General features: G+C 49.8%; 2 protein-coding genes across 2 annotated transcripts; one reads left to right on the top strand and one right to left on the bottom strand.

The window, feature by feature from the left end:
- The first annotated feature begins 1,422 nt into the window (after positions 1–1,422).
- Gng14 (G protein subunit gamma 14) lies at positions 1,423–1,832 on the top strand. Its single transcript, XM_021220769.1, has 2 exons — positions 1,423–1,597; positions 1,686–1,832. The coding sequence occupies exons 1-2, from the start codon at positions 1,505–1,507 to the stop codon at positions 1,809–1,811; spliced, it is 219 nt and encodes a 72-aa protein (XP_021076428.1). The 5' UTR covers positions 1,423–1,504; the 3' UTR covers positions 1,812–1,832.
- Positions 1,833–2,300: 468 nt separating this feature from the next.
- On the bottom strand, positions 2,301–9,606 carry Fbxw9 (F-box and WD repeat domain containing 9). The gene is made up of 10 exons (XM_021220623.2): positions 9,163–9,606; positions 7,122–7,261; positions 6,907–7,035; positions 4,915–5,027; positions 4,739–4,830; positions 3,421–3,569; positions 3,217–3,330; positions 3,024–3,113; positions 2,876–2,941; positions 2,301–2,796 (listed from the first exon to the last, which is right to left on the bottom strand). Exons 1-10 carry the CDS (start codon positions 9,569–9,571, stop codon positions 2,722–2,724), a joined length of 1,377 nt encoding a protein of 458 aa, XP_021076282.1. The 5' UTR covers positions 9,572–9,606; the 3' UTR covers positions 2,301–2,721.
- Between the last annotated feature and the right edge of the window lie 2,001 nt (positions 9,607–11,607).

Below are 11,607 nucleotides of genomic sequence, written 5' to 3'. Positions count from 1 at the left end.
CTGGAAGAGCAGTCAGTGCTCTTAACCACTAAGCCATCTCTCCAGCCCAAAATAAAATTTTTTTAAAAAGTTGCTGAAGCAATCGTCTTTAGAGAAATCAACACCAGCACCTTGATGGCAGATTTCCAGCCACCCAGACAACGATTTCCAGGGTTTATACAATTCAGTCTGTGGCTTTGTTGGAACAACTCAGCCAGGCTAATACCCTGGTGAATGAAAGAATGAACAAATGAACAGTGTCAGGATAACCCTTAAGGGACAAAGGGGAAGGATGCTAAGCAGGTTAGGTGTGATGAGAGTCCCATGCTGGCTACACAAGGGGATGAGTCAGTGCCATCTTAGCCCAGGAGTCAAAGATCAGTCTAAATGATATAGGCCCTGTCTGGGTAATAATGGTGTTGATCATATAAATAACAGGAAATTCCAAGAGGTAGTCTGGTAGACTCTGCATAGAATGAGTTTACTTAAGAGGCTTCAAAACAGGGGACATTCTCTTGATTTTCCTGACAGGGTCCCGGTGTGGCCCAGGCTGCTCTCTAAATCCTGGCTCCCAGTAGACAATCTTCGCAGCTCAGCTTCTGGAGTAGCTTTGCATATCCATAATGCCAACCACTCCACCTCCCACCCAGATTGCTTGTTTTGTTTTTGAGACATAGAACCTTATGTAGCCCAAGTCATCCTTCACAGTGACGGGATCACAGGTGGACACCACCATATCCAAGTCAGCCAGGAATGAAGCAAGGCATAGGAAAGCTGGCAAGGACACAGTACCGTGCTGTTCAGACCAGTGGGAGAGGGTTGGGGAGAAAGGCAGGTGGCATCAACAGTAGGAGCAGGAACCAGTCTGAGAATTTCACTTAAAGTTTGACATGATGGTCCATGAGGCAGATAAGGAAGTGTCTGAGGGATGAAGGCCTTGGAGATGGATGCAGGTCTGGGAGTGAACGGATGAGACACAAGAGTGACTTGAACAGGATGGCAAGGTCAGCGTGGACTATGAGACCATCTCAGAACCGCATTAGAATTTTAAAATGAAGTAGAAGAGAGTTATTAAGAAGACCGTTTGGAGTTCAGAGAAGAGCTGAGCCAGGCTACTTATAGCCTTAGGGGGTGGAAGGAGCAGAGAGGAAGGTCTGCTGGGGACAATTCAGATACCCAGCAAGTCAGAGTCCCACATCCCCTAGGCATGCAGCCAAGTCCCCCAGGGGAGCCAAGAGACAGGTGACACCAAAGCAGCCACTGGGCCTCCTGGGGAACAGACCCCTTCTGTCACAGCAGCTGTCACTGTTGTTACTGGTGACATTTCACTGGGCCATGGCTTCAAAGTCTCTGCAGGGTCTGGGAAGGGGGTTGAAGAAGCCAGGTCAGTATTGGGGAGAGAGCCAGAGTAGGGTAGGTGAGGCTGGAGCAGGCAGCCAAGCGTGTTCAGGCATCTTCAGGACTTAGAAGGAGCCGCAGAAGCTTGGAGTCTCAGGCTTGCACAGCCCTGCGCACCTTCTCCCAGATGTCTAGCAAGGTGGCCACTGGCAGTGACATCGGACAGGCCCGCCGGGCAGTGGAACAACTGCGGATGGAAGCAGGCATCAACCGCATAAAGGTGAGGGTTGGGACAGGCCTGGGGGTGGGCACAGCTGTGCAGGGAGCAGGTAGATACCCAAATGTGGCTGACTTGATGGGGTCTGCAGGTATCCAAGGCAGCCACAGATCTGCTGCAGTTCTGCACGGAACAGGCCAAGAGCGACCCCTTCCTTGTGGGCATCCCAGCTGCCACCAACCCTTTCAAGGAAAAGAAACCCTGTGCTATCCTATGAACCCACGATAATGCTACTGCCTCCATTACTCTGGACACCACAGGAAGGTCCTCAATAAAAATGATAGCTTCTGTGTTGCAATTCGTGTGTGCTGAATGGGAAGGTTGAGGGGCATCACAGCTTTCTGGGGACCAGTGCATACCTGTCATTTCTCCTGCTATGCCCATTTCCAGTCACAGCTGCACATATCTGTGCATCTAGAGCCCTGCATGAAGAGAGCTGCACTATGGCCGCCTGCCACATACCTACAGGGTGGTTGGAACACATGTCTGCTCGCTCCATAAAAATGTATATTGGGGATTTGAGTCAGTGTCTGCATGCCACACAGCCCACCAATACCTCACTGAGTTACATAGGTGTCCATGGCCCTTGAGCACATGTGTACATAGACCAGCAGGCACCCCAGCCCTGGCAGGCTACCCCTCCTAACCACTCATCCACACTGACAAACCCGAACACACACAGACAGTCCAAGAAAGCTCACAATTCCCAACAATTGCACGTAGGTTTATTTCTCTTCACTCCTGTGGGAGAGAGACATCCAAATCCTAAGAAAATGGGTCATTCAGGTATGGTGGCATACCTACAATCCTGACACTTGGGAAACATAGGCAGGGGGATCAGGCATTCAAGGCCTGCCTCAAACACATAGTGAATCTGAGGCCAGCCTGGGTTACATGAGACCCTGTCTCCACAAAACAAAACCCATGAGTGGAAGGTAGGGAAGAGCCCTCTTGGTAGGAAAACTAGAATGTCACCCCCGCAGGCACAGTGTGGACCCAGCCCTGGGGCTTCCTGTATCCCAGGTCTGTGGAGTGGGGCAGCACCAATGGAAGGAATTCCTCCAGAGCAGAGGCCTCAGTAGGCAGTCTATACCGACATCCATCCACAGCCACGTCCAGCTAGCTCTTCAGGCCAGCAGCCTCCAGACCTCCAAAGACAGGCCACCAGAGGCAGCCACCACTATGTTGCCCTCAGCACAGATCTGTGGAATAGTGACAGTGGAATTAGGGGATGGCCTGGGTTCCTGGTAGGCCAGCAGGCTATATAAGGCAGGACCTTACCCCATTTAACACATTGTGGTGGCTTCGGGTACAGATGGTCCTAGGTGGATCTGTGGGCACGTGAACCTGACAGGAACAAGTAGAAGAGGTCAGGGTATGTACCCTGGCCAATAGGGGGGAGGGAGTCTGCATGGGCCAGTGTTCTCACCCGAATGGTCTTGTCAGTAGATGTTGTGTACAATGTCCCCAGCGAATGTTTGATCCCTGTGATCTGAGACTGGTGACCCACATCAAAGGACTAGGGGAGAAAGGATGAGTGACACTCAGGTGGAGTTCTCCCATGGTTAGCCCTCCACACCCAAGGAGTCACAGGGGATACATAGACAGGGGTCCTAGCAGACCCGAACAAGCTGGAAGCAACCATCTCGATTGGCGAAGACGTGCAGCAGGCCCTGGTTGTCACCTGCCCAGAGCTGGGGCTCCTGGTAAGACATGCAGAGCAGATAGGAGTCCAGCTGTAGGAAGGACAAGGAAGGTATAAAGCAGGTCAGGAACTGCATACCAGGCTGCACTCCTCCTCTGAGACACAGGGAAGGGTCACCCACCTGCAGCCGCTGCAGGACGCTATTGGCTCGACGATCAAATACCACGAGGCTGTGGTCCTCACTGCCTGAGATGATATGCCTGTCATCTGCCAGCACGGCTAACACAGCGCTTGAGTGCAGCCTCCGACTCTTCACCAGGGCCAAGCCAGCTAGAATGTGATGACGGACCAGAGAAGATGGAGGACATCAGAGCCCTTCAGAGACGCTAGGCCCACCTGAGGATCTGGGGCATCATCTCCCCTGGGAAAATCTACCCATTCAGCCTCCCCCCTCATACTCCACCTGGATCTAAATCCTACAGGTTTTTGTCCTTTCCTGCCTTCCCCCCTCCCCCATCTCTATGCCCCAGCTGCAGCAGCTTCTCCCAAGACAGAGCCAAGCACATTCCACCCAAGTCCAGCTCGGAGTCCCTTAGATTCATGGAGTTAAATAACTCTGTGGAGGCTGGGTTGGGGATACAGCTCAGCAGCTAAGCAATAGCCTGGCAAGCAAAAGGCCTTGGCTTCCATCCCAGGACAGGGGAAAGGGAAGGGATTAATCAGTAGCCAGACCTCATGGTGCAGGCCTGTAATCCCAACTACTCAGGAGTCTGGAGTCTGAGACGGAAAGATTAATAGATAGAGGCCAGCCTAATATAGAGAGTGAGTTTGAGGCTACCCTGGGCCACACAGCGAGAGCCTGTCGCAAAAGGAGAAAAGGAAAAAAAGGCATAGAGTTCAGGGACAAAGCACCTGTCCAGCGTGAGGGAGGCACAAAGTGCAAACCCCAGATAACAAAGTCACGCAACCACAGGAAAGACATGCGGTACAAACAGGTTTATGCCATCCACCAATGACTTTTCTTTTCTCAAATGAGTCATTTTTTACAATTTTGAGTCTTTGATATTTCTCTTTATTTTGTGTCAGGTGTTTTCCCTATACATGTCTGTGCCTGGCATGTACGCAGTGCCAATGGAGGCCAGAAGGCAATGGACCCTCATAAACTAGAGTCACAGATGGTTGTTAGCTACATTTGGGTGCTTCCCAACCCGACACAGGACCTCTGGAAGGGTACCCAGTGGTCTTAATTGCTGAGCTATCTTTTCAGACCCATGTTCTTTTCTGTTGTGTTGTGTTTCCTTTCTTTTGGTTTGTGTGTGTGTGTGTGACAGGATCTCACTGTGTAGCCCTAGCTGGCCTAGAATTTACTATATATGTAGTGTAACAGAATCTCACTGTGTAGCCCTGGCTGGCCTAGAATTTACTATGTAGCCCATGCTGATCTTGAACTCAAGAGTCTGCTTCCCTTTGCCTTCTAAGCCCTGGGATTAAAGGCTCACCTCTGGGATCATAGATGGTCACCTTCTTGTCATAGGTACCAGTCACCAGGATATCAGGTTGGTAGGAGAGGCACAGCACTGCCGCCTTGCCCCTGGGGACACACGGCACACAAGGCTGGGGTGATGGCTGGGCAGGGCTCTACCCACCCAGGCCCCCTGCCCGGGCCCCCTCACACTTGATCTCTCCAAACTGCTGCCCATCAGCCGCCATGTCCCACAGCTTCACAGTGCTGTCCCAAGAGCCGGAGCACACACGGTGGTCCTGCGCTGCTAGCGACCATACCCAGCCCTGTGGGAGCAGGTACAACAGTCACGTAAGACTCCTCACTTTCATTTGAAATGTAAATCAAGAAAATATCTAATAAGAAATTTAAAAAAAAAAAAACACTCTTCACTTTAAGAGCCATACCACAGCTCAGGGCTCTCTCTCCCTCCCAAAGCCCAAGAGAGGAAGCCTGGATCTTCCTGCTTTTGCAGAGAAGGATCCAATAGATGAACAATTTACTCAAAGCCAAACAGTTTTTCCTCCCTCATGCCCACTTCCACACCACTGCCGTAACACACATAACTCCCACACTATGTAATCATCTCTTCCCACAGATGACAAAAACCAAGGGTCAGAAGGAGGAGGCAAACAACTATAGCATCAGACTGTTTCAAAGAGCAAAAAGAACAAAACTGAGCTATCAAGGAGTGATAAAGGATTCACAAGTATCAATGTGTGGGTTAGGGTTTGAGTCTGCAAGCCTGACACAGCCTGGGTACAAGAACACATATTTCCAGTAGCATCTAGAGAGACCTCTGGGTCTCTCTTAGTGTCCCCAACCCCTCTCTTTTTGCTAGAATAGAACCCGGAGCCTCAACAAATTCTAGGCAAGCTGGGCAGTGGTGGCGCACGCCTTTGATCCCAGTACTTGGGAGGTAGAGGCAGGCAAATTTCTGAGTTTGAGGCCAGCCTGGTCTACAGAGTGAGTTCCAGGACAGCCAGGGCTATAGAGAATTCTAGGCAAGTGCTCTATCACTGAGCTACACTCTGGCAGTCCTCGATAGCTTGCTTTTGCTCTTTTTGCTCTTGGAAACAGTCTGGAATCTGGTGCTATAGTCCAGGTTGGCCTGGAACTCATTATGTAGCTCAATCAAGCTTTAAACTCACAACAATCTTCTACCTTTAGCTTCCTGAGAGTGTTGGTACTATAGGCATACATAAGCCATCAAGATTTAGGACAAGGTCTTCAGAAGCCCACATGAATGCAAGTTTGAAGCCTCAAACAACTGGATTAAGAATGTAGCTTCGAAAGCCGGGCGTGGTGGCGCACGCCTTTAATCCCAGCACTCGTGACTGGACACCACACACATTAAAAATATGTGCAGCTTCCCCTCCAGAACCTAACTAATCACATGCCCCCCTTTCTTATTTACAAAAAAAGGGGAGGAACCAAAAATGAAAAAACAGTTCCTGCCTTATCAGTTACTTTGTGTAGTGAGCTGGCATCTGGTCAACACATTCCCTGCCAAACCCTTTGAGAAGGCACTGGAATATACACTCTTTGATAAATGATGCAATTTGGGCAAAAAGAAATTGAGTTCCGAGCCGGGCATGGTGGCGCATGCCTTTAATCCCAGCACTCGTGAGGCAGAGGCAGGCGGATTTCTGAGTTCGAGGCCAGCCTGGTCTACAGAGTGAGTTCCAGGACAGCCAGGGCTACACAGAGAAACCCTGTCTCGAAAAACCAAAAAAAAAAAAAAAAAGAAATTTGAGTTCCTCCACTCAGTAGACATTTGAACTCAGCTCTCAGTCTGTTGGTCATGGGCACAGATCACTTTGATGGGTAGAGTTGCCCTTCATCAACCACTTCGCATGAAAGCAGTCATACTGAAGGCTAGCCAGTGACCAGTGACAGCTTTGTAATTACTACCCATTTGCACTTGGCCTTTTGACGTATACCTGACAACTTATTGAGCAACTGTTGTGTGCCAAAGACCAAAATTATGGCATATGCATATTAATACTTAGTCCACTTTCATCTTCATCGTAACTAAAAACAGTAAAAACTGAACTCATCAAAAGTAGAGGTAGAGTCGAGTCTATGCAATCTGACATCAAAACCAGGTCCCTCAGCTGCAGCATCCTCTCAGCCTGTTCTTATCCCCCGCCCCAGACTGTTCACCTTGTGTGTGCTATTGCCCTGGGTGCCCAAGGCCTTCACCAGAACTCGGCTGGGATCCTTCCCTAGATGGCGCAGATCCCATAGGTTGACGTTTCGATCCCGGGAGCCTGACAGACACAGTGTTCCACCCTGGAGGGAAGGAGAGCCTGGAGTTAGTTATCCTTGAGGTTCCTCACCTCTTAGCCTTCTTGGACTCCCGCCTCAGCTACCCTCACCTGGAGCAGCAACACTGCATCAATGGAAGCAAAGTGGCCATCAGCCAGGCAGAAGTACTCGGTCCGCTGTCCATCCTCTGCCCAGCGGGCCAGGTGCTGCTCCAACTCAATGCAGGCGGCGGGCCAGTCAAAGTTCTCCTCTACGGGTTTGCAAGAGCAGGGCATTCAGTGGACATCAGCTGATAGAGCCCAGCCCTTGTTGCCAGGGAGCCCAACCTTCGCCAGACCTAGATAGAATGCTGCCTGGATTCCATCCCCCACCCCAAACAGGCACAGACTCTGGCCTTGCCTCAGGCTACCTGGCCACCCATCTCCCATGCAGAACTAGGAATATTTACCCCAGCTCTAAGAAACTGAGACTAACATTTTTCCCAGGCTTCATTCTCAAACCCTAGCCCAGGTGACCGTATCTCACTCTCCATTCTCTCCAGAGGCCTCGAGATCAACCAACTCTTCTGGCCTTAGCCACCTGACCCAGATCCAAGGACACAATGGTTAAAACTTCTAACTAGCCAGGCAGTGGTGGTGCACGCCTTTGCCTTTAGTCCCAGCACTTGGGAGGCAGAGACAGGCAGATTTCTGAGTTCCAGGCCAGCCTGGTCTACAGAGTGAGCTCCAGGACAGGCAACACAGAGAAACCCTGTCTCGAAAAACAAAAAAAAATTAAAAATTAAAAAAAATTTTTTTTATGTCCTTCTAACTATAAACCAGGAAGCCACATCAAGACTCAGAAGCCAAGCCAGGCCTGGTGGCGCAGGCCTTTAATCCCAACACTCGGGAGGCAGAGGCAGGCGGATTTCTGAGTTCGAGGCCAGCCTGGTCTACNAAGTGAGTTCCAGGACAGCCAGAGCTATACAGAGAAACCAACCCTGTCTCGAAAAACCAAAAAAAAAAAAAAAAAAAAGACTCAGAAGCCAAGGGGTGGGAAATATGGCTTGGCAGCAGAGAACTTACCTAAGAAGTCCAGGGCCCTGGCATTTATGCCTAGTCGCTCTCCCCGCCCCCTTCCAAGTCAGAATCTAAACAAACCTCGGGTCAGCCATTCAACGGTCTGGAGGAGGTCCGGGCACCTGTTTTATCAAAGCTGTTAATAAACCTGACTAGGGGTTGGAGGTCAACTCCTTAATCCAGAAGAATCAAAATCTTCCAGATTCGAGGAATCAGGAACCTGAGAACCTATTAATACTAGAATCAACAACATGTCCGAGACATGCTGAGGATGGGACATGTCGTAAAGCATTTACCTAGCATAGCCAAAACCCCGAGGTCCATCCATACAGCCCTTAAAAACAACAGCAAAAACTCAAAATCATCGATTTCAAGTTGTCTCTTCCTCCAGAGACCAAAGGACTCAAGGGCCGAAGGAACAACACATCAGCTCTGCAAAGATGACAAGGCTAGCCCAAACGCTTGGAAGGCTAAGATGACAAGGCTAGCCCAAACGCTTGTAAGGCTAAGGAAGATGACAAGGCTAGTCCAAACGCTTGTAAGGCTAAGGAAGGAGGATCAGGAGTACAAAGCCAGTCTGGGGCTACAGGAGAACCTGTCCCCCCCCCCCCAAAAAAAAAGAAACGGTGACAGGCTAGACCTAGTACTGAATGATTGCTGGTATTAATGATCCCAATACCTAAACCCCGAGGCCAGTTCAGGGTCTGGGAGTCTAGAAATTCAGACCCTCTTAACGAATCCTGGATCAACACGCCATAGGTCAAGGGCTTTATTATGCTAGTTGCTGCTTGTGTCTCAAGTTGTTTCCAAAGCTTGGGGATTCTTGGGCTAGGGCCTTAGTTCTAACAAAGCGCAAACCCGGACATCTTTGGATTTTAAGTTTAGAAATCCCAGGTCCAGAGTACTTCCTGAGGAAACCAAGTATCTGCCTTGCGGTCGACAAGGATTAGGCAGCACCCCAAAATTCCTCTGTCTCCAGGCAGGAGCTGGAACAACCTCGAAGTATGATTCAGAAGCCGTGCCCAGGTAGCTCTTTCTCCCACCCCAAGCCTGACCCGGCACGAGGAGTTCCTATTCCCAAGGGTGCGCATACCTTCCACCACTGGGTAGGGTGCGCGTACCCGGCGTTGAGCGCGTAGCCTCCAGGTGACATGATCACGCACGAGGTCGTGCAGCGCTTGGCACACGCACGGCAGGACTTGAAGCACGACCCGAGCATCCAGGTAGGCACAGATCTCCAGCAGCAGCTCCGGGGGAAGGCTCAGGAGGCCCGGCAGGCGCACGGCCGGGACTTTGGAGGCAGCCTTTCGCTCCGGCACGCCTAGGGACGCGGAGAATATGGACTGCAGTGACGAGCGCCGCGGGGTCAGGCCAAGCTTGGGAGGGGTGAGCACACGGGCTACGTAGGCTTCAGCTTGAGCGTCAGGGTCGGGATCCGGCTCGGGGTCAGACTCCACCTCACAAGGGCGAGGATCCCCACACCGCCCTGAGGGAAGCTCCATGGCGCCCGGGTGGGCGCGGTTGTGCCAGGTTTGGCCAGGGCCGCGTCTTGTTTCCTAGGCACCGCGAGATCACTTCCGGCGCCCATTAGATGACGTCAGAGACTACTACCTGCCAGATACTGGCTTAAAAATCAGACGTCTAGCCCTGTGCTGGTGTGAATCTTTTTTTTTTTCCTTTTAACCATTTGCGACTCTCATCTTTTATTTCTACTCTTATATTTATTTGGAATCCCCTGAAGCTATGTTTACAGGTCGGCAGCCGCCTCTTGTGGATGCTAGTAACCCAATTTGCATCTTCTCCAAGACCAATGGCTTTGTTTTAGACAATCCAGGATGGCCTCGAATTCGGTGGGTGACCTGTCTCTGCTGAGAGGAAAGGCACGTATCTCGCTGATTTAAAGTGCTCTTAAGCCATGGGCCATCAACTTCCAGCCCAGGAGTTTATGCTTTGTACGCATTTGGAGGCCTGAGGTTGAGATGGATGGGGTGTCTTCTCCAATCACCATCTTAGTTTCTTGTCCTAAATTTTATGTGTGCTCCTATGCACCACAGGTCACATGTATCAGAGAGCAACTCTGTGGAGTCAGCTCTCCATCACCTTTACATAGGTTCTGGAATCAAATTAAGGTCACCAAGCAGCAAACATCTTTATGGGCCAAGCCAACTCTCACAGCAGGCATCTTATATCCTGAAACAGGTCTTTGACTAATGACGTTGAGCTAGACTGGCTGGCCAGCCAGTGAGCCTCAGGAATCCATCTGTCTCTGCTCACCAGGATCTGGGCTAGAGTTGTTCTCCTGTGCCCAACATTGATGTGGGCAATCCTAACTTAGGTCTTCAACCTTGCACAGCTTCATCAGTTAAGCTCCAAGCTTAAATTTATTTTGGGGTCGAATGACCATTTTGTCTAGGAACTCTGATTTAAGTTGCCCCAAATAGCATTAGGTCAGGCAAAAATGTGAGCAATAAATGGTTAAGGCCAGGATAATTTTACATAGACGTGTCACAGCTCCCCACAATCAGTCTTGTCCACGTATAATCTTAACTCAGAAGTGCACTTTTTTTCTTTTTAATTTTAAGGGTATCACTATGTAGCCTTATCTCTATATAGACCTGGTCACTACATAGCCCAGGCTAGTCCTTGAACCCTAAATGCTTCCAAATGCTGAGGTTAAAGGTGTGAACAGATATATCCTGCATAAAAAGCTTTTCTTCTGACAATTTTACCCTGATTTTGATGTCATCCTGCTTCCGTCCTCCTTTAGCTAATATAACCATATGGTCTCATTTGGCACTTTTTCTTTTGGTTTTTCAAAACAAGGGTTCTCAGTGTAGCCCTGGCTGTCCTGAAACTCTGTAGACCAGGGAGATTTTTTTGTTTTTTAAAGATTTATTTATGTATGTGAGTACACTATAGCTGTCTTCAGACACACCAGAATAGGGTTACAGATGGTTGTGAACAGCCATGTGATTGCTGGGATTTGAACTCAAGACCTTCAGAAGAGCAGTCAGTGCACTTAAGCTGCTGAGCTGTCTCTCCAGCTTGACCAGAAGGTCTTGAATTCAGAAATCCACCCACCTCTACCTCCTCACTTTAATCCCCACTGCTGGGATTAAAGGCAATCACCACCATCCAGCTTGGCCAGCTAGTCTGAAAGATCTCAAAGAATTTCAAGTTTGCCCAGTGACCCAAAGTTGTGTTGTCTGCTGTAAGGCAAAGGAATTCGCTGTATGGCAGGCCTTTACTAGGTTGTTAACTGCCAAGGAGGACACCTACTATGTCCAATCACCCTCTTTCACCTTCCCACCTTACAAAGATAAAAAAAGAGCAAGATTCCTTGGTCACTCAATTTACTTTTCAAGTTCTGGGAATAAAAGCAGAACTATGTATCTAGCACACTGGCTACCGCTAGCCTCAATTTTCATAAATGGAATTCTAGCCGGCCGTGGTAGCGCACGCCTTTAATCCCAGCACTCGGGAGGCAGAGGCAGGCGGACTTCTGAATTCGAGGCCAGCCTGGTCTACAGAGTGAGTT

This window comes from Mus pahari, chromosome 20 (assembly GCF_900095145.1).
Source record: "Mus pahari chromosome 20, PAHARI_EIJ_v1.1, whole genome shotgun sequence".
In the NCBI taxonomy this organism is placed as follows: domain Eukaryota; kingdom Metazoa; phylum Chordata; class Mammalia; order Rodentia; family Muridae; genus Mus; species Mus pahari.
This window is presented reverse-complemented; position numbering and strand designations above follow the sequence as displayed.

Bases quoted from the DNA above. Each gene is read 5' to 3' on its own strand.
- Fbxw9 (XM_021220623.2), bottom strand. From the start codon at position 9,571: ATGGAGCTTCCCTCAGGGCGGTGTGGGGATCCTCGCCCTTGTGAGGTG. The intron at 7,036-7,121 runs GTGAGGGTAGCT...CCTTCCCTCCAG, and splicing joins ATGCAGTGTTGCTGCTCCAG to GGTGGAACACTGTGTCTGTC. The intron at 4,831-4,914 runs GTGTGAGGGGGC...GTGTGTCCCCAG, and splicing joins CAGCAGTTTGGAGAGATCAA to GGGCAAGGCGGCAGTGCTGT.
- Gng14 (XM_021220769.1), top strand. From the start codon at position 1,505: ATGTCTAGCAAGGTGGCCACTGGCAGTGACATCGGACAGGCCCGCCGG. The intron at 1,598-1,685 runs GTGAGGGTTGGG...TGGGGTCTGCAG, and splicing joins CAGGCATCAACCGCATAAAG to GTATCCAAGGCAGCCACAGA.